At 39.2% G+C, this 24,049-nt stretch overlaps 1 protein-coding gene across 1 annotated transcript in view; it reads left to right on the top strand.

Annotated features, from left to right (window-relative positions):
* Positions 1–24,049, top strand: part of LOC111223117 (CUB and sushi domain-containing protein 3-like) — a 262,697-nt gene that overhangs the window by 157,544 nt on the left and 81,104 nt on the right. The window contains exons 11-18 of the mRNA XM_022747144.1: positions 4,009–4,112; positions 5,322–5,434; positions 16,510–16,692; positions 17,021–17,347; positions 19,211–19,405; positions 21,244–21,382; positions 21,899–22,086; positions 22,424–22,612. Of these exons, the coding sequence (XP_022602865.1) occupies positions 4,009–4,112; positions 5,322–5,434; positions 16,510–16,692; positions 17,021–17,347; positions 19,211–19,405; positions 21,244–21,382; positions 21,899–22,086; positions 22,424–22,612 (1,438 nt within the window). The remainder of the gene's footprint in view (positions 1–4,008; positions 4,113–5,321; positions 5,435–16,509; positions 16,693–17,020; positions 17,348–19,210; positions 19,406–21,243; positions 21,383–21,898; positions 22,087–22,423; positions 22,613–24,049) is intronic.

The raw sequence follows: 24,049 nt of genomic DNA, 5'->3' as shown, positions 1-24,049 counted from the left end.
CGTCAATCACCAGGTGTTCCAGATATTCCTACAGTAAATGTATCTTCAAGGTATCCCTAGATCTTATTATGATATGGGTAGGGAGCCTCCCCCACCTCATTGTCTCCACGACAACCAAAAGGAAGTGCTTTATCAAGCAGAAATTCAATTCTGTCGCCTCATTGGCTAGAAGCCATAGATGGATGGAAAGAAGGAATGCAGCAGCCAATTAGAAAGAGAGAGACAGGGAGGATGACAGCAAGAGAGAGAGAAAGACAGAGAGATGCAAGGGAGAGAGAGGGAGAGAGAGAGAGAGAGAGAGAGATGGATGTTTGCATGAACACCAACCAATTAGAGGAAAGGAGAAATATGTAGAGTGTTCAATTTCATCTATCGCATGCACACACACACACACACACACACACACACACACACACACACACACACACACACACACACACACACACACACACACACCACACACACACACCACACACACCGTACACTAAAAGAGATATACAACACACACATAAACACTAACCCACATACTGTCAGTAATGAGGTTCCAAATGGAGTTGACTTCAGTGCAGTGCTCACATTCATACGCACACACACATAGACACACATGGGCTCAGTGTAATGTAGTTATATCCCTGCTGTGTTTAATGCTGTGTGAACAGTGCTGATGTGGCATTAGGGTGTTCTGTTAAGGATGCATACAAGGAGATAGCTGGACCACTTTTCATCAGTGGAACACACAGACCCTCGTCTGTTTTAAGAAACCGCATGGGTGAATAGGGCTGTTTTGTTTCCTGCCACAGAACCTGAGGAGGCTGGATGGTTTCTAATACCTGTCCAACTAACAGACCCTATTTCTCATGTTTCACATCACATGTTACTCAGTACTTGCCCCCTTTCATTTTCTTTCTTCAGCACATTTGTTTGAATTTTTTTGAAGCTTTCATTCCCCTCATCCCTTTTTATCAGCCAGAGTTCTTTTTTCACTTTTATAGCAAAAAAACACTGTTGAGGAAGTACACCCCACTGTGTGTTCAAATGTAAATCAAATAACAACTTTCAGCTACTAGAAAGGGCAAATTCTCTCTTTTTAGACTTGCAGATGAATGGCAGCTATATTAGCACAGCATCTATTCACCACTGTGACTTCATACGAACCTTCAGGAATATTTTCCAGTTGTGAAGCACCGGTTGACGTTCTTGAGGAAGTCCAGAGCTGGTGTCAAAGCTACATAACCACACTGAGATGAAGCATGTATTTGTCTTGAGGGGTTTGTTTATAGCTTGTAAAATATTCATACATTCACACTTTTTCTTTTCATATTATAATGTTGATGAACCCAAAAGACTAAATGCAGGAAGAGATCTAAATCACCTCCACTTTTTAACATGTGTCAGGAGGTAGCATCTTCTTTGCTGGTAGGCTACTATATTAGAATCAGTAAAAACATCACCTGTAAGCGAAATCCCCACACAAACCAGCATTTGTAAACCTCAAGCACATCAAGTGTGCTGTTTAGAAGGTAATCTATTCTCCATGTGCATACATTAATGCTACACCTGCAGAATTTCCTGCAATGGGAGCCTCACTAAGATAACTATAGAAATGAGCCTATAAAACATAAATGTACTAAAAATTATGTTTCCACAAGAAATGAGAGAAAGTATCCAACATAGAATTTTAATGTGAAATGATAAATCTTTCTTTAAGATCTGATCTTGCTTTTTGATGATACTGTGGGTGTTTCAGAAAAAAACACACAAAAAAAATCATCACATATACTGGTGCACATTATTTTTCTGTCAGACTTGCTGTTGTATTGAAAGCTTGCTTTGGACTCAAAGGAATAATGTGATAAGTGTGAAAATGGTGACTATGTAATCACAGGAATAGACACATTAATCTCCACCTAGATGTGCCTGTATGTGTGAGTGTGTTTCTATGTGTGTGCTTGCTAGAGAGAGTTTAGCAGGTTTGTAGGTAATGCTTTAATCCAATCTGCTGCCTTACATGCCGATAAGACTGAGTCAGCATTGTGAGCAATGGGCAGACCACTGCTTCATCTTTGTAGCTCCCCTCGTTTAACTCCTTTCCGGTCACATCAGGTGATGGTGGTGCTGGGGCTCTCCATCTTGCTTAATTTTATTGTGGTATGGCCACATTGCTTATTGTTTCACATGTGGACTTGATGTCAGACAAAACATTAGTCTGCCTTTGCTGCCACAAGCTACATCAAAAACTGTGGTAGGTCCTAGTTGTGAATGAAATAAAAATTAACCCCATGAACAAGAGTAAATCAGGCAACACTACCACCAGATAAGCAATTGAACAGCAGGTAAGGGAAAAGGCGTAGCCACTGTTTTTGTGTGCTCAGTTTTTCATTTGTTCCCTCTTTCTTCATAGATTCAGTGATTAAGGTCATAGTGAGGATAAGCTGTTTACACCTCAGTGTGCACACTGGTGGTATCGTGTTCCCAGGTTATTTATGATGTCTGTCTCAAACAGAATTTTTGAATACAAAAACGGCTAGGAATATGTGCACTATTAACACACCAGCATGCAGATGATTCAGACTTGTATGATTTTCTTTTTTTTTCTTTTTTTCTTTTTTTCTTTTTTTCTTTTTTTCTTTTTTTCTTTTTTCTTTTTTCTTTGTGGAAGGGGGGAGGGGGGTTGAAGTCCTCCAGCAGAATATTGTATCTGGTAATCTGAAAACTCCTCACAAGGAAAGAGGAATAGGAGGGAGTTTCGGGAAAGTGAGCTTTCCCCTCAGGGTCAAGTCAGAATTCTAGTTTGAAATATTCTAACACTGCACATTGCTAGCATCAAAGATTCATTATCACCCCCCAACCCCCCCATACTCCTCTCTGTTGCCTCCTCCTTTTCTCTCCTCCCCTTTTCCATCTGCCTCCATCTCCTTCCTTCTGTCTATGTACTCCCCCCTTTCTGTCTCTCTCCTGCTTTATTTCTCTTTTTTCTTCCTCCTCCCCTCTGCTTTTCTCTCTTCTTCTCTGCCAAATGTGTTTCTCTCTGGTCTTAGATGAAACAGAAAGTGTTGGTTTAATAATTCCTGATCAGAGTTTTGAGCTGTGTGCTGATTCTCACAGCTTCCGGTGCAGTGTAGAAGGTGCTCCTCATCTGTTCCGTGTTCCTTATGCTGTGTTGAATAAAGTCACACCACATTGTGTGGTGCATTAATGAATTCTGATGATTCACCTTTGGTCTAGTTTAATTCCACGAGAGCAAAATGTGTCTTTGATATGGTCATAGGTGAAAGTCTAAACATAAAAACAGCTATGGAGCATATGCTGGTTATGATTGGGGTCAATGCAGAGCAATATCATTTTAAACATATATTTTTGACATTATTCTAATTTATTTCTTGGCCTTACCCTCCTCTTTTCAATTGTTTTTTTTGTTGTTGTTACTTTTATTACTTTCTTACTTACTTTTATCATTTTTTCTGTAAATCTATACTCAATGCTTTTCATGCATTTACCCCAGTCTATTTAACCACCATATTTCAGAGTTTCTGTTGAAAAAATGGGTCAAGCTAAACTGACATCTTCAATGAGTTTTAGGGCCACTATTAGGACATTAGTTACATCATGAGAGTAAAGTCACAATTTAAATAAAAATATGTAATATTATTCGGAGAAGTTGTAATTTTTCAACAATAGAGCTGGAATTGTACAAGACATTTTACTGTTTTTTTTCAGTGGTCCTAACACTCTGTAATAGATATCATGGCCCACTTCTACATCCTCTAAACTGATGGTACTTAAACTGGGATCATTAAACAAATCCCCATGCACTGTAGGGTTTTGGTCTCTATAATGTTTGTTTGTTTTCAGTATATGCTTTCTTCTTTTTCTTGTGGTTATTACTTTTAGTAGCACTGACTTTTGTAACCATACGCTTAAATACCAGTCTTTTGATTTTGACTGGGTCGAACTGAAAGTGTCTTGAACCTGATATGTCTGGGTCTTTTTTCTGTGTGTGAACTGTAGGTGATCCAGATCAACTTTGAAGAGTTTGACCTGGAGATAGCCTATGATACTCTGACTATAGGAGATGGAGGGGAGGTGGGAGATCCTACAACTATACTGCAAGTGTGAGTATCACGCTGTCCTTTACATACTCTAATTCATTTTCTGTGAAAAGTTTTTTCATGTCCAAATCAAGCATAGAGGATGTCAAATGGAATACAGTAAAACCCTTAAAGAGAAACAATTTAGAATTCATAAATATGTAACTGCTGTATTATTCATCTGTGAATCAGAGGTGGCAGATCCTACACTGTATCAAACCTCTAACAACGCCAACATGCGTGGTGGTGGTTAGTAGCTGTTCTGAAAAAACACATTGAAAATTCCAGAGGCAAAGAAGTATCACTGATATGTTGTACTGTAAAATGCAATAAAAAAAAATAATAATAATGAAAAAAACCCACAACAACCGTCAAATTAAAAGAGGTACTTAAGTAGAAATACACTCAAAGCATCACCCTGGCTTGAAAATCATGCATAATAAGTTCAGTTACCGTCCTAGAGCCATAATAACTAGATACATACAAAGCAAGGTCTGTTGTCGTACAAGGCAGCCCATCGCAACAAAGCGATAACTAAAGTAATGTTGTGAGATAAACTGAGAAATGAATGAAATAACTTATAGAAAATGTGCTGCCTTTACTAACTCTTTGCATTTTATTTCGGTGATTTCATAAAGCACATTGTGATTTGTCTCCATAAGGACCAGCTGGATTCATAAGCAGCAGCGCTATTGTTAGTTTATGAAACTGTAAAGTCTAAGTGATCAGAGTAAAAACTACCACTGCTTCTACTCTGTCCATTTTCATTCTGGTTCTTGATGTAAGCCGTCAGTTGCCAGTTGGCTTGAAATCCTCCATCATCTTTGTTGCGATTGGTTAGATCGTAAAACAACAGTCCATTATTTGTGTTCCTTTTAAAAAGTTGAACTGTTCTTGAGTGTGAAAGCCCTCTGCTGTGCCCAAAAGGATAACAGATGCAGAGTCCTAAAAAAAATTGATGATTTCAGTTCACTTTGCATATAGTCACTATTCGCTTGCACATCTAAAAGGCGCTGGCAGTCTGAAAAAAGGTTGGATAGTATGAATGAACGATGAGAAACTTGCTTTCCTGAAGCATTCAGTTCTAGCGCATTATGCTGCAGCAATTTGCTCACATTCAGCAGCAGCACTTGAGATTCTGATTATAGCTGTGATTGCAGTGATGAAAATGATACTTTATATAATGGCAGTTACGATGATAATGATTTAATAGTCGTGCATTTTGTGCTCCAGCCTGTCAGGTAGCTTTGTTCCTGACCTCATTGTCAGTATGACCCACCAGATGTGGCTTCACCTACAGTCAGATGAGAGTGTCGGATCTATAGGATTTAAGATCAACTACAAAGGTAAGTCATGAGCATGCAATTGTGTGAAAGAGAGAAAGTAAGTAAATCAGCTCACTTACTTTTGACTCCATCTAATTTTGCTTCTCTTTATCTTAGCATGACACAAACATTTTAATCATTTTAAAAAAAAAAAAAAAAAAGTATGTCACAGATAAACTTTTAAGTTGTTTTATCACTAAGATAAAACAAGAACATCAGGAAAGTTTTTTGCTCCCTGCCTGTGGTCCTGTTCCATTCTCTCTTAGTCAGGTTGCTTAATGATGAGCTCTTTAAAGCAAGTGACTCGAGGGAAATCTTGGGAAATGAAGGGAAATTCAATGTGCCATTATCCTTCAATTATGACTTTTGTCCATAGTGGCTGCTGTTTAGTAAACCTGCAGTCATTGTCTCACTTTGGATCTAAACTCACTGGAAAACTCCATTACATTCTGTGTATTCAACAACTTGGAGGAAATACATTAACTAAGAGCTACTAAGATGCTTGCTGTCAGGCCGAGACTCAAAGCAGGACTCAGATGCAGAGATTTTAGATAACAAAAGGCTTTTATTGAATTCACCGGAGACCTCGGACCGAGTGACAAACAAATGGCTATAAACATAACTAGACACTATACTCTGACTATAGAGAAAACAATAAACACTCCAAGAGGAGGGAAAAATAACTCTAGTAAAAAGAAACAAATAAACACAAAACGCTCCGTATGGAGGAAAAACCTGCCTGTATAAAATAATTTGGCTACAAACAAAAATCACTCTTAAAGAGGAAAAAACCAAGGACTATGAATCTAAGCTAGGATATGAGTTAAACAAAAAATCACTCTTTAACGAGGAATAAACAAAGGGCTATGAATCTAAGCTAGGATAAGAATTAACAAACAAAAAATCACTCTTTAACGAGGAAAAAACAAAGGGCTATGAATCTAAGCTAGGATAGGAATTAACAAACAAAAAATCACTCTTTAACGAGAGGAGAATTACTTTTCAAAATAAAACAGGAAATGACAGGACAAAACAAACCCAAGACAAGACAACCTCACCACGGTGTGACACTTGCAGCAGAGATGTAATAGGCTCGGAGCCAGTGCTGTCATCTCTTAAACCACAGAAGTTTACAAGGTCAATACTCGTCACCATCAATCAGTCCAGCAGTACAGGGGGTTTTATTTGAAGATGATTTGTTTTGTAAGGATGGCGTCAGTAGTAGTGATGTAGAGTACCTGGGGTGCAGGTAGACACTGTTGCAAAGACTGGAGAGACTCTTCCAATCAGATTCAAAATACATGTTTTTGTAGCAACACCTAACCTTTTTCTGAATATCAATGAAGAACAGAGAATTTTTTTTTTTCACTGTCAAATCAGCTCCTGCCATATTAAAAACATTAACCTTTCCAAAGTTCCCTGTGTGATGGATGGAGTGTGAATTTGATTACAGTCCACGAAACACAGTGTAGTGAGCTTTGCTGCAGAAATGAACTTTGTGTGCCTCATTTGAGTGTCATCATCTGTGGATTTATCATCATAATGAGGTCACAGTGCTGAGTCCATTGATGTAGTGAGTTCCACGAGTGGAGGGACGATGACACATTGTTTTGATATATTTTTGCCCTTTATACTCCTTGAGTTTCAATGTGAAGTTCAAATGATACCAATACAAAATGGTTAACATACAGTCTAATTAAATTTAAGGTTTTTATATTTGGTTTATAGGTCTACTGTATTTTCCAATAGTGCAACGTTGTATATACACTGAAGATTCTGTAGTGCACAAAGGCATCCAAATAGAAAATGATCAAGTAATACAATTCTATCTCTCTTAAAGAAACTCTACCAACACAGTTGTCTTGTTTCAGTGATTTTATTTAAGTGGTATGACCCATAATCTTCTCTAAGGCATGCAATGGTTCACAACACATGCCCACATAAAGAACTGCATGTTTAAAAAGGAGTCAACTTCAAATAATAAAGGACATCTGCTTAGGGGCTCTATGATATCCTCAGTCATTGCTCCTGAGTAATTTCCCCACAGAGATCAATAGAAAAATTAATGGAGAGAACTGCCATCTAAATGCATCCATGCTTATAATAATGCTCCATTGTACGGGCATGATGGTCTGACATTCTTTTATTTTCAGGAATTTACCTGTCTATATACTCTGCAGTGCGTATATTCCCATACGTTTAACAGCGGATAATACATTTATATTGGATGTATCCTATAAGGGTAATCAAATGCCAGATTTTTTTGTAGGTGTTCATGTGATTGCACAGATTATAATTTCGGCCAGTATTAGCTTGTCACTTGATTTGGTGTTCAAGTGTATAGATCTAGTTAGTCGATGGGTAATATGCAACTGCATTATAGAAATTTTACAGATATGTTTATGTCTCCATTGCGTTGTTTGTTAACAAGAGATGACTGACAAGTTTACTTTTCAACTTAAAAAGTACGTACATATATTCTTTAATAACCATATTTAAGGGATCCTTATTAAAATGTGTGTTTGTTTTATACATGTTTGAAAGGAATGTTGGCCCATTCATCTCAAGTATGAAGCCCAGTATGTCTGACGCTGTCTTATTCTATAATTATTTGTATCTGCCTGTCCTAAAGTCTTGTAACATTCTTAGATTGCCATATACTACAGAAAAGGTAGTACATATTTACCTGAATGTATATATCCCTTTATGGGACTTTCTCACTAAAACCTAAATACCCTGAAAAGTTCTATCAATACTCTGAGCAAGATAAATGTGTTTGCCCCAGAGTTCTGGCTCCATCACCCACAAGATTTACTATAAAGGTTGATGCCTGTGGTGTTAGTGGGTGGCTGTGTGACATGTTTGTGTGTTATTGAGAAATGGGAGAAAGGAAAAATGGGAGAAAGAGACTATGTATGTGTGCATGTGTGTATGTGTTTATGCATGTGTGTTCCTAAAGCCACATTCCATAGACCTTGGCTATGTAATATAAACATTATCAGTAACTCAAGCCTTGCTGCAAAGTCACTGAAGCACTACACAATGTATACGTGTGTGTGTGTGTGTGTGTGTGTGTGTGTGTGTGTGTGTGAGTGTGTGAGTGTGAGTGTGAGTGTGAGTGTGAGTGTGTGTGAGTGTGTGTGTGTGTGTTTGCATGTGTGTTTGTGTGAGTGTGAGTGTGTGTGTGTGGGTGTGTGTGTGTTTGCGTGTGTGTTTGTGTGAGTGTGAGTGTGTGTGTGTGTGTGTGTGTGTGTGTGTGTGTGTGTGCTTGTGTGTGTGTGTTAGACAGGTCCTCCATCAGTGAGCCAACGGAGCTCTACCAACAAGTCACTCACCTCTTTCACTCCTCACATTCTCCCTCTCTTCCCTTTCTCTCTGTATTTGTCTCTCTATCAGTCTCATTTTTCTTCATTAAGAGTCTCTCTATCCCCCTCTCTTTCCCTTCTTTCTAAAATAACTGCATTTTCTGTCAGTTACTCTATAATGCACTGTTATTTGGTGTCACTGCTTCCGCCTTCCTCTCTCTCAACCCATTTCCTATATCAGCCACCCATCTTCTGTGTGTTGTCTCTCAGCTGCCCCGTCCTGCTTCTCTGTTTCTTGTTTTCACTTATTCACTCTCCACCTGACTGTGTTTCTGCTTTTGTCTGTCTCATGGCCTCTCTCTCTCTCTCTCTCTCTCTCTCTCTCTCTCTCTCTCTCTCTCTCTCGCTCTCGCTCTCGCTCTCGCTGTCCCTCTCTTTTTCTTGTCACCATCCATCTATTATTAAAGCCAAGGTCACCAACCTGGCCACACTTTGACTCCACTCTCTCTTGCAAGGCGAGACCACACACACACACACACACACACACACACACACACACACACACATACATGCAGCAGTCCAGGTTGTCTGCACGGCAATCTTTTAGTTGACCTTGAACCGTGGCATGTCACAGCTATAGATTTAAGAGAGCATTGCAACATTATTGGCATCATTTACATTAAAGTTTCAGTGACTTTGTGTCTACTCCATGAATAAATAAATATAGCAAAAGCTTATATATCTGTCTGCACAGTCCATAAAGAGGTGTCACTTCGGCTTTAGAGCATAATATATCAGTGTGTGTATGTTCATATGTGATTGTGGAGTTACACAATACCTATGTACACATACTTTCAAAGCATAATATTTGCCTTGAATTTTCTTTAAGGTTTGAGTTAAACAACGATAAAACAGCATATCGGTGATTTATTTTTGTTTTCTATGGAATGAAAAAGATATTGAGTGTTTCACTGCATGGATGCATGTCAGGCCTTTCATCGCATATATATTTACAGAATGATATTTGACTTAAAATTGGATTTTGGTTTAAGAATAGAAACAGCCACAGTTTGTTCAAATCAAGTCACTCTTAGAGGTTACAATGAGTATCTGAAGATATTTCTGAGGAATCATTTATGTTTTCATTCTAGTTTACTTTAGCTCTAAATGTTATTTTTTGGGAATGACAATGACAGTATTACATGTTTTAGTTATTATGCGTTTTAGTGTTGAATGTACAACCTCATGAAACACAGCACACAGATATCACATGAATAGTGTTTCAGATTGTTTATCTATTGGATGAATAGTACATATTCAAAATGTGAAAATGTGTTATCATTCAAACTGAATGGAGCAGGCACAGGGAATGTGCTGAATTGTCTTCTTAAAATTGGTGCAGAGTCTGTACAGGTCTGTACAGCTTTCAGATACATTTTTTTGGTGAAGTCCATCACATGAAGTAATGTTTTAATAACTTTACCAATCATATTCTAAGTCAGAAGGAAGGTTTGGTATGGCTAGCAGGGTTTACCTACCTCAGTTCCTCTTCTCCTGTTTTCATGTTTTTCTAATCAGTGATTTGGTTGCAAAGTCTGTTCAAATTGATTGCGAGATCTCTGTGTGGCTTCAGCAGCAATCCATCACCAGCTCATCTTACTTTCGACATTTTAAGGGCCTCCACAGAGTAGGATTTTAGAGCACCACCATCGGTTTCTATAATTTAAATGCAGCAGCTGCCCATTGGATTGATGCAGGATTCAGCGCTCCACACAGAGTAAACCTTCTGTTACTCTGAGGATTAGCAGCTGATTCCTGCCAAATGAAAAAAGGCACAGGTGCTCATTTGCCCTGAGTCACCTTTTATTCACTAAAGCCATATTTTGATGAAGGGACATGGCAGGTAAAAGGTAAAGACACCTGTACTTCAGTTTAATGGCACTGTCAGGTGTGTTGTGATGTGAGTTGTCTCATGTGATGCCAGACATGAGCTTTGAGTAATGAGACACAAGAGCTACCACACCAGTCAGGGCAGGTCAGAACTGATATTATGAGTGAGAGTGAGAAGAAGTGCTCAGTAAAATAGACTGCATCACCAATAATCATTTCACTTATAGTGTGTACATTAATACAGTATAGAAATCTGTCTGCCAGACATATGACTGCATGTATAATTACTGTCCTTTCAAATATTTTGATAAACGATAGAGAACATTGAACGATAAGTGCAAATATTTGCCTCACCACTCATCCATTTTCAATGAAACTCAAGTGAATGGGGATTTTGAGAATTTGTTTCCGGGGATGAGTCATTCCCTCGAGCACCGGCTTTTTTAAGTGCATCAGTCTAGTATTATCCCATCATTCTATGTTATATAACACTGTGCTAGGAGACTACAAAGCGCAGCATAGATGTCAAGTTACTGCTTCACAGCCAGTTGTAAAGGAGGGTTAGATGGTACACGTGTTTATCTCATGACAAATGGCTTTAACCTGGTTTACTCCACATGCTAGATGTTACCAGATTTATCTCAGAGCTTAGCGAACCTGCTATTACTCTGCAGCTAAGACAAACACATGATATGAATTTGAATGTTACTATATCATCACTCTTCTCTTCTCTTCTCTTCTCTTCTCTTCTCTTCTCTTCTCTTCTCTTCTCTTCTCTTCTCTCTTCTGCAGATCCCATCACAGAGTCATAATGTCAGCGCTTACTTTTAAGATTTTATTTTAGATTTTTCATCTGTTTTTTATGGTTTTTAATATGTGATGTATTTTATAGGAGGGAAAGATGTCAAGGTGGATTTTTACAGCACAGTTGACCCCTGGTTCAATTGATCTGCAGTGTGTGTGTGTGTGTGCATACATATTATGCGTGCGCTGAGAGGGACAGAGAGACTGCAATGCATGTGTGCGTCTGTTTTTGCTTCATTTCTCCTTACATTTGTGCATCCATATGTTTCTGTGTGTGTCATGTTTTCGAATGTAACTTTTGATTGGTAGATTATAGTAGGGATAAAAATTTATTTCATGTTAATGACTTCTAAATATAATTTTTAATTCGAATTACATAATTTGGTACCAAACATCATTTATGAATGACAAAACATTCAATGATATTGGACGCCCGCTCAATCCGACATTAGTGTGAATATTTCCTGCACCAATAAAATTTGTTTTTGCGTCCCTTGGGATCTCAGTCCTCTTGCAGCACTGTAGTCCAAATACTGAGCAGGACTCTCTTAATCACACAGCACTAAACAGCATTTCATTCACAGCAGCTGAAACACCATGAAATATGAATTCATGAAATATTCATTCACAACATAACTGGAAATGTGGTTCAATTTTACAGTCAATAACCTTAGTATTGGGGTATTGAGTCAAAGCTTCTTTGGTTGTTTGTGTGTGTGTGCACATATATATGCATGCTTCTGTGCTTCAAAGGTAATCTGTGAAGGGCAGGGCTTACTTAATCACAGTACTGTAAACAGCATTTCATTTTATAGTCATGCATTATTGACTCATGAGATATTTAGTCCTCTTGTAGCCACCAGTGTTAGTCATATTGAAATACTGCACTCAGTCAAAATTCCTTGTGAAAATTGATTCTTCCTCTCATTAGGACTTAATAATATATTCCATACATTTCAAATCAATTATAACACTGGGTAACTGAGCAGGCACAATGAATGTGATTCCTGTTTTGCCTACTGGTCATTTAATTGTCAATGCCAGCTTCCCTAACAATGTAATATCATACGTACTAAAATAGATAAATGGACAGGGATTGACGAAGCAATGTTGTACTTAGTAGAATATACGAGAGGGGGTTTTGGCCCTTATTGGTCATGAAGAAAGTTGAAAGGCTCATCAAGAACAAGATCCAGATGGTTGAGAGCTCGTTAGATTCTTTGTCTTTACTATAAGCAGAAGAGAGGTTTGGAAAATGCAGCTTTGACCTTGGTTAAGTATAGTCTTGCCAGGCGTTTAGTGGTTTTCCTCTCTGATGTGATATGACACAGCGTACTTAAGGCAATACTGTATTCACTGATGTAACATTTATTTGGTTATTCATTCAGATTTTCTAACATGTTGTTCTCAGGTGGGAGGAGGAAGTGACAGGGACACCTTAGTGGAACAAAAATGACAAAAAAGCCTCTGAGATGTGGGTGTCCTGTTCTCTCACCTGTACTTTCTGTACATAGATGATTACCAGAATCTCTGTGAGGACAGGCACATCCTGAAATTCACTGATTATGTTGGAATCACAAGCTTATTACAAGGTCATGAGAGTCTGGGTGTTTTTACAGCAGCCTCTGGAGTGATGTATTTCTGCACTGGGATGTGTCCAGATCAAAGAGAACAGCCCAATTGCTGTCTATGATCTTAAAGTCCAATTTACAGAGTTCCAGGTATTTGGGAGTTACACCATTGAGTATAAAAAAAAAACGATTTTGTGCACTTTGTAACAAGAGTGGGCAGAGATTGTGTGTTTTAATGAGAACAGAAAATTGATGTCTTTCTTACACACATCCCCTACCAAATCAATCCTCAAAAGCTCCTCAGTGGCCTGGTTTGAAACCTGAGAGCGGCAGAAAAAATGTCAGCATAGCGAGTGTAATAAATGAGATCATTTTCATTCAACAGACCATCCTCACTGATGCCTACAGTGTGAACAAGTCAATTTGAGCCACTCCCTTTAGGTCACAGATTCATACAACCACAAGCTAATTAGACAGGCTGAAGCTCTCATTTCTTCCTTCCACTGCAAACCCGCTTGAGTCTACATAATAGACTTTCCACTCCCTCCCTCTCCTGCTGTGGCTACTATGGCTACTATTTGATGTGGTTTAATGTGTTTGATGCATCTTACTTTTGTTTCTGTAGCATTAGTAAGGGATACACATTGACGATAGAACCACGGCATCAACAGAAACATGCAGGAGACAGTTTTTAGCATATGACAAGCATTAGACTATACATCGAACCATACATCTATACATTCAGCATTTGATCACTATTAGCAGCCTAGCTCTAAAATCAGTTTCACAATGAAACAGCCAATATGTTTATTTTCGCCAAATCTCGTTACAGCCCCCAAATCTATTACCTTACTCACTTATAGGTAGTGTATTCATTCTCCTTTTATGTGTGTTTGTGTCCATGGTGTGTATATATTTGTGTGCATACATGTGTATTCCCATGGACAAAGTAGTGTGAACATAATGGAATATTATAGAACAGAATGGAATGGGGCATCATCACAAGCATAATATTGTTTGTTGCCCCCCCCTCCCACACACACACACACACACACACACACACACACACACACATATACACATACATACGCTTTAAGGAGCCTAATCCCCTTTGTGAATCTGTCAACCTTGTTGTTACAAACACAATAGGATTATGTGTGTGTGTATGTGTGTGAGAGGGACAGAAATGTGTGTGTCCATGTGTGCAATGCTAAGCGAGAGACTGACTACGGATGTGTGATTGTGTGGCTTTGTGTGTGCGTGTGTACGTGCGAGCTTGCGTGCGTGCGTGCGTGCGTGCGTGCGTGCGTGTGTGTGTGTGTGTGTGTGTGTGTGCGTGTGTGCATGCGTGCTTGCGTGTGTGTGAGTGAGAGAGAGAGAGTAGCAGTATAGGAATGTTCCGACAGTATGCCTGTTTTCTCTCCAAAGCAATTTGTTCTCCATTCTTCTGCTAGGTGTTTGTGTATCTGTGTGTGTTCACGCACCAGCATGTGTGTTAGGCAGGTTGTGATTGGTTGAGTCTGCGGGTCTCATAAAGACGATGTCATGATGGAAATTAATGCAATACATCACAAACATGCACTCAGACACGCACGTAAGCGCACACGCACACACACACACACACACACACACACACACACACACACACACACACACACACACACACACACACACACACACACATATACTAACTGTAAAGCACACACACAAAGCACACACCTTTGCTTCCTGCCATGGGCCAATCCTGTAAATAATACTGAAAACAGGAGAAGAGAACAGGGGAATAAAGGAGAGGAAGGCTTGGGAAATAGAGGGTGTATTTCCAGAGATACCGTACACAAGATTTTTACAGAGAATTATGGTGGCACAGTGGCACCTTTATATAGAATCAAAGGAGCATCCGTCTAACCTTACGGTCAGAGCGAACTGGAAAAAAGAGGTGTCAGGAATACTTGCAAACTCAGGGGAAGGAGACATGCAGAAAGAGATGGATACAAACTTGCTCAGGGCTAAGTGAACTACAAAGTAAAAGCATTCAAGAAATTCATCTGACTCAGCAAACCAAGAGCCAATCATCTTCAAGCAAGACTATTCAGTTGGCAGTAGATTTCTGTTGAAATGAATGATGAGCTCATGTAGCATGATACAGTGCGTCACAGCCGAGAAAGATGGACATTGAGTACTTGAGGCTGATAACACTGCATGGTGTTATTTGCTCAAATGTTTTTAAAGCTAGACTCCAGAAAAATACAGGATATGTTAATGGTTCTTTAAAATACCATTGCAAAGCAAGAGCCCTGTTTTACCAAATTTACAACATCCAAACATACGATATCACAAAAAGAAATACAGAATTTGCAACTTATACATATGAGAGACATATATTTACAAATTTATCTAAAATTTATGAGCCACAATCATTTGTAGCTCCTCCATTTGCAATCTGTCTGTAAGCAGCGTTTGCAAATTGGTTGCTAGTTAGCAATATTTGTCAAACCTCTGTAGTGTATACAGTGCTTTAGTTATGTGTCTCTTGTGATCATTGTGCCTTATTTTTCATTATTTTCAAGCCTTTATCCTTGAAAACTTTTTTTTTTCATATCTCATAAATACCACATGTACATGCGTAACACATGTCAAGGCTGAATCCTGACCGCAGCAGCCTAAGTATGAATCCAGCCCCAGGCCCTTTGCTGCATGTCATACCGTCTCTCCTTCTCTTGCTGTGTTTCCAGTCACTCTCTTCTGTCTCTGTCAGAGATGCCAGCAAAAAATAATTAAGAAAAGATGTTATTTCTGTTCCAGTTTGTGTACAGAGTCAACAGGATAGAGGACCCGATCGCGGACAGAGTCTGAGCAGATAGATTTAAGGGGCTTTACTTGAATGAACTGTCAAAAACCAGGCTTACAGATTGACCTCAGTAAGGCAGTCTAAGCAAGCAAGTCCAGTAAGGCAAGGCAGGCAGATGAGGCACAGGCACCAGATCGAAACACAGGAGGCAGGTCACAAACAGATTCATGGGAAAGTGGGAGGGGACAGGGTACAGACAGGCAGGTACAAGGTTCAAGGTTGGCTTGGACGCAAAATCACACAGCAGCATTGTAGATCAGGCAGAGGACTGCTATTAAGTGGGCAGGTATAAATACTGGGTGGCTGAATAGGGGGACTTAGCGCCAAGTGTACTGACGGGTGTGGGTGTCAGACTGGAAAGGTGGGAAAGTCCAAGGACATCTGGTGGATGAGTGGAGAATGGCAAGGACTGGAAAGTTCCATTGAAATACACAGAGGAAGTGAGAGCGCAGGGAGAGTGAGACAGAACATCCCATGGCATGTTCATTATATTCTTTGCCTTTTTTTTTTATTGTTTTGCCTATTAATTGTATTTTCTAAAATTATTTTGAAAACACTAAGTAAACCCTTTGAGATTGGGTGAAGATTCATCTTAACACAGGTCCTTTGGCCTGGTCTCCGTCTCCAAGGTCCACACAGATGTTGATATCTCCTTTTGAAAATGTATCTTTACAGAAATAGACAAAGAGAGCTGTGGTGACCCAGGGACTCCTCTCTATGGAATAAGAGAGGGGGATAGCTTTTCAAATGGAGGGATCCTGAGATTTGAGTGCCAGTTTGGCTTCGAGCTGATTGGAGAGAAAACGATATCCTGCCAAGACAACAATCAGTGGTCGGCAAACATCCCCATATGCATATGTAAGTAATACAATCGTTGATATGTGATTTTCAGTGAAATGGCCGAAGAAGATAGAATTTTTTTTTTTTAAGTATGGCATGTGCTCTGCTGTGATGTGTTAATAACATTCAGTCTGACCTGTCACCATGGTGACAGTACAGAGTTTATTATGGCCCGGAGCGGATGATGACCGATGATGCTGTGGAGAATTAATATTTAACAGAAAATGTCTCTCTCTGCATCTCTTTTACTTCCCTCCCATTCCTTTCCGACATTTTTATTTCCTTCTCTGTCTCTCTTTGTCTTTGTCTGTCTCTCTGTCTGTCTGTACATCTCTTCCTCCCAAAGTCCCCTGCATGTCCAACTTCACAGCTCCCTCAGGAACCGTCCTCTCCCCAGATTACCCAGAAGGCTATGGGAACAATATGAACTGTGTCTGGCTCATCCAATCAGATCCAGGCTCCAGAATCCACTTGGCATTTAATGACTTTGACCTGGAGGCACCCTATGATTCCCTAACGGTGAAAGATGGCGAGACAAATGACGCCGTTGTTATTGGGAGGTTCTCTGGAGCTGAGAGTCCTTCCCATCTGACGTCCAATACCAACACATTGAGGCTGGAGTTTCAGGCTGATCACTCCATGTCAGGAAGAGGATTTAATATTACTTACAGTAGTATGTATTTTTCTTATTTATTTGTATTCTACTTTGCTACTTAAATAAAAGGAAATGACAGATTATATTTGCTGTGCTGCAAAACAAGATGAAATGTGGCAATACACTATATATGACCAAAAACATTTTTGTTTGTTTGACCCATGGTTACTGCAGGAAAATGATCATTTATATTTATTTTCCTTTCTAGCAGAATAATGCAGGAGACGAAGCTATAAGGCAGCATTTCTCATATATATGAATTTTATGCATGACTTTCAGCCTAGACCACAAGTACCTGTATGGGATGTGAAGTGTATTCATTGTGAAGCTCTATATCCATCCATACTTTAACCATTTTGTGGTCGAAACTTCATCTGTTACAATCAAAACTATGTTTAGTGAAAGGTGTTTCAATGTCAGCTTCTTATCATCTTCTTAATTTTCAAGTGAACAGTTACTAAGAAAATGCAATTTTTCCCCCTCATGTGTTAGATGTTTGGATGTTTCATTTTAGGTAGAAGCTCTTTTAATTCACTAACAGTTAGATCAGGCAGGCAGCCTCAACAACACAAAATGTTTCTTAAAAGACAAAAGACAAACTGTATTGATTCAAGAGAGGTCATGTGGTCATTACATCAGCTAAGAATAGAGGTGTAGGTTGCAGATTAAAGAGGAAAATAAGGCAAAGAAAGCATTAAAGAAAGACTTTTTAGGAACTTTTTGGCTTGTTTGTTGTCATACCTAGAGTCTGATGAGACGATTGATATCTATTTTATCTCTGCGCGTCCAGTACAGAGAGAGGTCCAGGATGTGTTTAGCCCTACTTTGCACAAAGACTTGAAGTAAGCGGAAAATGTTATCCTAGTTCCGTCAAAAGTAAAATAATACACCTTCCAAACGCTCCCAAATTGCCTTTTTTTAAACATCGTATTTAGAGTCAAAATAGAATCCAAGACGTTAGGGTTTTAGGAGCAGTTAGCATCTCAGAAGTTCTGTCTTCATTGTAAAGTTGGCAGCTACTACTTTTGTAATTGATCAAAACCCAGGTGACTCTTAGATGTATTGATGACTGTCTTGCAAGACAACAGGATACAACATGTACAGTAAATGAAATAGTTTTGGGTTTGTTGGAAGGCATATTTGTTCATTTGTGATGCAGGTCAACTGTTTGCCCCCACTTGCAGTCTTTGAGCTAATTTAGGCTCCATACCGGACAGACAGAGATGGAATTGATCTTCTCCTCTGACTGTGGTTTTGATGGCAAACAGACATATTTCGCAACATGCTGAAATGTTCTGTCCACAAGTTCCCTGACAGTGTTACTGTGATTTCAGCTCATACTGTTCTGTGTATTTCTGACTTTTTTTGGGTGACTGCATTTGTAATTTTTAATCTCTCTATCACATGAACACCAGATTGCTTCAACTGGCAAACACAGGCATTTTAAAGTTGGACTTTATAGCCTTGTAATCTGATGAGCCAGATTATATCCTGAAGCAGACATGCTCACAGAAATTTTCTCAGGAAATTTTCTTAGCTCAAACCCAAGTACAGTGCAAATATACTGTAGCGTGAGAAACGAGCGTATGAGCAAAGACACAGAAATACAGGGCAGGAATATGGAACAGACGGATTACAGGAGACATTTATAGACGTTTCCTTGGCCAGGTCTGTTACATTGCAGCAATAGATCTATATGATTGGTTCTCAGAAATTTCATCAAAATGATGAGTAAAATGTCGCCCGTGAGTACCCGTAAAGTATAGGTCTCATATTCTTTAATAACATTTTTCATGCACATGTCTATCTCCTTCTGTGGGTGTCTAGTGTCCAATATCTTCCTCATCATATTTCTGTCTCCTTGTAACTTTTTACCCCCAGCATTTGGCCATAATGAGTGTCCAGACCCCGGCATTCCTATCAACGCTCGTCGCTTCGGAGACAGCTTCCAGCTTGGCAGCTCCATCTCTGTGGTCTGCGAGGACGGTTTTATCAAGACCCAAGGAACCGAGACCATCTCCTGTCAGTTAGAAAGAGGAAAAGTCATGTGGAGCGGCCCCATCCCTAAATGTGAAGGTAAATATTGACTAGATTGCTGATTAAACTATTAACTTGGGAACAATATGTCATCCAGGATATCATCATTATTACAGCGTAAAGACCCAGGAGTTGGAATTTATCTGCTGTCAGTTTGACAGAGGGAAAAAATGGAGGTGGCCAGTTAACCTAAATGCCCAGAGAGAGAACTGAAGCTACAGATACTCTTGACTGTAGTCGTAATTAAGAATATGAAACCCTTTCTTGTAAGGTATATGTGGGAAGAAAAGCTGTGGAATGACATTTAAGTTAAATGTGTTAAGTTAATGTCACACATATGAATATGTTAGATATAACTGGACATAATTATCATAGTGGCATGTTATAAAAATCACAAGAAACTGTCACCACTTCCTTGAAAAGTGAAGTAAAGTCTTCTTATTAGTCATTACACCACTCCACTATATAATTTTTTTATCAATTTCACACTATTAACACTGTCATTTATCATCCATAGTTTAAAGTCATAGTAATTATATTTAAATTTAAATATATGGTCATTTTTCAAAGTGGCATTAGCACCAAATCTAATCAAAAAAAGTCTAACAGCTTGTATGGAACTACATGGGACAAAAGGACTGACAGTGTGTAAGTGTTGTAGTTATAATTCCAACAGCAGATATAATTAACTGTAAGTATTTCTAACACAGCTCCTCTTGATGGAGCTGTTGATAGTACAAAGAAAGCTCATGTTAATTGTGCTCCAGGTCATTTAATGTCCCTAGATCCATTGTAGCTAATGTGTGTCTGTAACTACTTAGATGGAAAATTCACTTACTTGTATTCAGGAGGTACAGACCAGAACGAATTGAATCAGACACTAAGTTAAACTCTAAACAAGATCAAATTTAAAAGAACAATGGGACAGAATGGCTTCTGGCTAATGTAATATGGTGATAACAGATAACGTTCTGATATAAATTCTGTATATATACAGTATATATATATATATATACTGTATGTATATTTTTTGCATAACATTTAATGCCATCCTTATATTCTAGAGTGTATTGAAAGAGAATCCTTGAGCATGTAGTTCATGTGTATTTTTAATGAGCATGTAATGGAAATGATCTAACAATTCAGATATAGTGTTCATCTGAGTCAGTCTCTAGCAGGATTTTTGCATACAAAGTTATTTTAAGTATGTGGAAGACTTTTCCTGACAGTAAATTTGAAGCTGCTCTATCAATATTTTATAGTAACAATGGATTAAATGGCTACATGTCATGTGGAAGATGTTACTCGTAGTGAAAAATCCATATATAATTATCTCCCGACTGTGCTGCTTCCCCCCTTTTCTACAGAGCGTTCTTGCAAATTTCAGCTAATTCTTTTGGTATTGCAGCCAGCAACTTGTTTCAATTCACTTAGAGCAAAGAGATGTGCTAAACCCACTGTATGCTATATGTGCCAACCGGCAGACAGAGTCAGCAACTAGCTGGTGAACATGATGGACCATTTTAGCATGTTTCTCTCAGGAGTTGGTGGAGACCAAAGCAGTGCTAAAAAGAGAGAAAATATTAGATTTTGATTGATCAGGGGTCCAGAAACACAGCAGATGTATCATCAGGAAACCAAATTTCAGACAAGAAGATTGACTCAATAAAAGATATATTCAAGTTGCCTTCATGTCAGCTACTCATGGAACTTAAGCTTCATACTAAATCCTGCCAGATCTCTCCGGTGTCTGTTCTCGCTCATCAACCTGGACTTGGACTTCACTTCCACTCTCACTATACAAATCATCTTTCTTCTTCAATTTTATTTGTGTCCACTATATCTCCCTTTCTCTTTCTCTTTCTCTCCTCCTCCAGCGCCATGTGGAGGCCACTATTCAGCCCCAAGTGGAGTGATTTTGTCTCCTGGTTGGCCTGGTTACTATAAAGACTCCCTGAGCTGTGAGTGGGTGATTGAATCAGAACCTGGGCGCTCCATCAAAATCACATTTGACAGGTGGGTGGTTTAATTCTTTGAGCTTTGAACGGGCAAAACTGTGCAGATTCATCAGAATCATCATCGATTACTTCTGACAAGCAAAGATTTGCAAGACTTAAAGATCATGGGGAATCACCATGAAAAAAATTACGAACTCTTAAATTTCATTGGCTGAATAATTAACATTGGGAGCTGTATGTTGATCAGGAAGGCTGGTTAATATTTTGGTTTATGTTATGTGTTCTCTGAGCTGTGAACTGGCAATATATGCAAGACTTTAGAGAATCTTTTCAATTAAATTTTCATGGGTTTGAGCTTCTGTTTCAACTTTATTTCATTGTAAAGTGTATTTAACAATATTGGCTCAACACTCTGTAGAGGGCTTGGAAGCCTGGACCTCTTAAATATTTCTTTTTCTCTCCCTACAGCATGTTAACTCCATTAAAAAAGATTTTCAGTCAAGTTTACAAAATTATTATCACCATAAAGGTAATGATCAAGAAAATGTAATGTTTTATTGTTTTTGTCTTACAGGTTCCAGACAGAGTTGGGTTATGACTTCCTGGAGATCCATGATGGGCCAAACCTCCTGTCTCCTCTGGTTGGCTCCTTTAATGGCACCCAGGTGCCTCAGTTCCTGTTCAGCAGCAGCAACTTTCTGTATCTGCTGTTTACCACCGATAACAGCCGTTCAAACGCTGGCTTCAAAATATTATATGAAAGTAAGTAAGAAACAAATAAAGCATATGTATGTATATACCCTGTGGGCAGTCATTCATAATGCAAAGCTGACTTAAAGATAATGTCCTCTGTCTTCTACAGATCTGAATAATACACATGCAGTTAATGTGTATAAAATTGTCCCAGATGCTGAATATATAAGAAAACAATGAGAATATGTTTTGCAGAAATGTATTTTCATTGTTTCTCTAAACACACACACAGTGGGATAGAACATCACAGTCCTCCTCACACAGTTTCACAAGCTGGCCACACATAAAATCATTACCTGCAAAAACCAAACAACCATGATTATATGCATCCTTTTCTCTTCTTCAGGTGTTACAGTCGACAGCTACTCGTGTCTGGACCCTGGTATTCCTGTCAATGGTATTCGGTATGGACAGGATTTCTCCATTGGGTCCACGGTGTCATTTGGCTGTGATTCTGGCTACAGACTCAGCCATGAAGAGCCACTAGTATGTGAGAAGAACCACTGGTGGAGCCACCCTTTGCCTACATGTGATGGTAAATATCTCAAAAGAGTTTCTAATTTGTTTTGCGACACAGTTGAAGCTGTGATTTACTACACAGAATGAGTAAGAGAAAGAGGTTTCTTTGAATATGACATGTCCTCTGTCATCATCGGGTCACTTTATAAACAATGTACGGTACTTTGTTGTTATTCCTTCCTATTCATTTTCAAGACCAAAAGGGTACATAAAATGAAACCCAACACACAGTATGCAGTGTGGGAGCACATAATGACATGACATGGCCCAAGGTCAACTTGACTGCAGTCGTACTAATGGTAGTACACTGATAAATTACAAATGAGCAGTTTTTTTCTAAAATGAAATATCTACTTTTTAAAAATGGCATTCATACTCATCAGACAGTTTGTGGAAAAAAGTCTTAAGATGAAAGGTAAGATAAGTTCACAGAAATAATTATTATTTCTAAAGACCCAATACACTTTTGAGACTAATACAGATTATCTAGCTTATCCATTACAATAGCCTCAGAGAAACTGGGGTGTGTGAGAAAGATCAGCAGTGGAGCCACCATCCCTATGTGGGGAGCTGAGTCACATAGAACATGCTGTTCTGCGACAAAACCACTGGTTGAATAGCGCACACACACCATACACACACACACACACACACACACGAACACACGCACGCACGCACAAACACATATACGCACATAGACACATGCACTTTCACTGTGGTCTACGTAGGGGCAATTTGCAGTGAAGGCTGCTGTGGCTGATAGGGGATGATTTGAGGAGAAGATTAGAGATCTCTGGGCATATACGTTGTGTGTGTGTGTGTGCATGCGCGCAAGCATGTGGACTGTATGTCAGGAAATATATGTGTGCTTGTGCCTGTATGTGTGTTTGTGTGTGGTGCTTTTATCCACGGGCTTCCTGTCACCCCCTCTCCTGTGTGAACTGTGAACACAGGAAGGTTTGAGGTAAGGGTGACGAGAGCCTGTGTTGGCTGTCACCTCCTCTCTCTTCTCTCTCAAATCAAGGAGTGAGGAGGGTCACATGAGTGGGTGAGGAGAGGAGGGGGATCTCTCTCTGTCTCTCTCTTCCTCTCTCTCTCTCTCTCTCCCCTCTTCCAATCATGGTGGAGCAGAATAGGAGAAAGGCAGGAGAGATGTGACACTGCTGCATCAGTTGTGTGGTGGCTTGCTTGGTTCAGCTTGTTGGCTCATTCGCTTGTTAACCACATTTGAATTGCACATTTCCTGGGACTGGCAGAAGTTTTTTCCGAGGAGGCTGTTTGAGCATATAAACATCAAGCACACTGCCTGGAATTTACAGACCGAATGCCATTAGACTGTGTTTACACAGTATGCACCATACAGATATTGGAAATATTTGCTGCTCTGGTTGGTGAGAAATGGTCTATGCTGATGATTGACAACTAGTACACAATGAACAGTGCCAAAGGCAGC

This window comes from Seriola dumerili, unplaced genomic scaffold (assembly GCF_002260705.1).
Source record: "Seriola dumerili isolate Sdu_G_001 unplaced genomic scaffold, Sdu_1.0 BDQW01000110.1, whole genome shotgun sequence".
NCBI classification, from domain to species: Eukaryota; Metazoa; Chordata; class Actinopteri; order Carangiformes; family Carangidae; genus Seriola; species Seriola dumerili.
The sequence above is the reverse complement of the archived record's forward strand: the minus strand, read 5'-3'. Positions and strand labels throughout refer to the sequence as shown.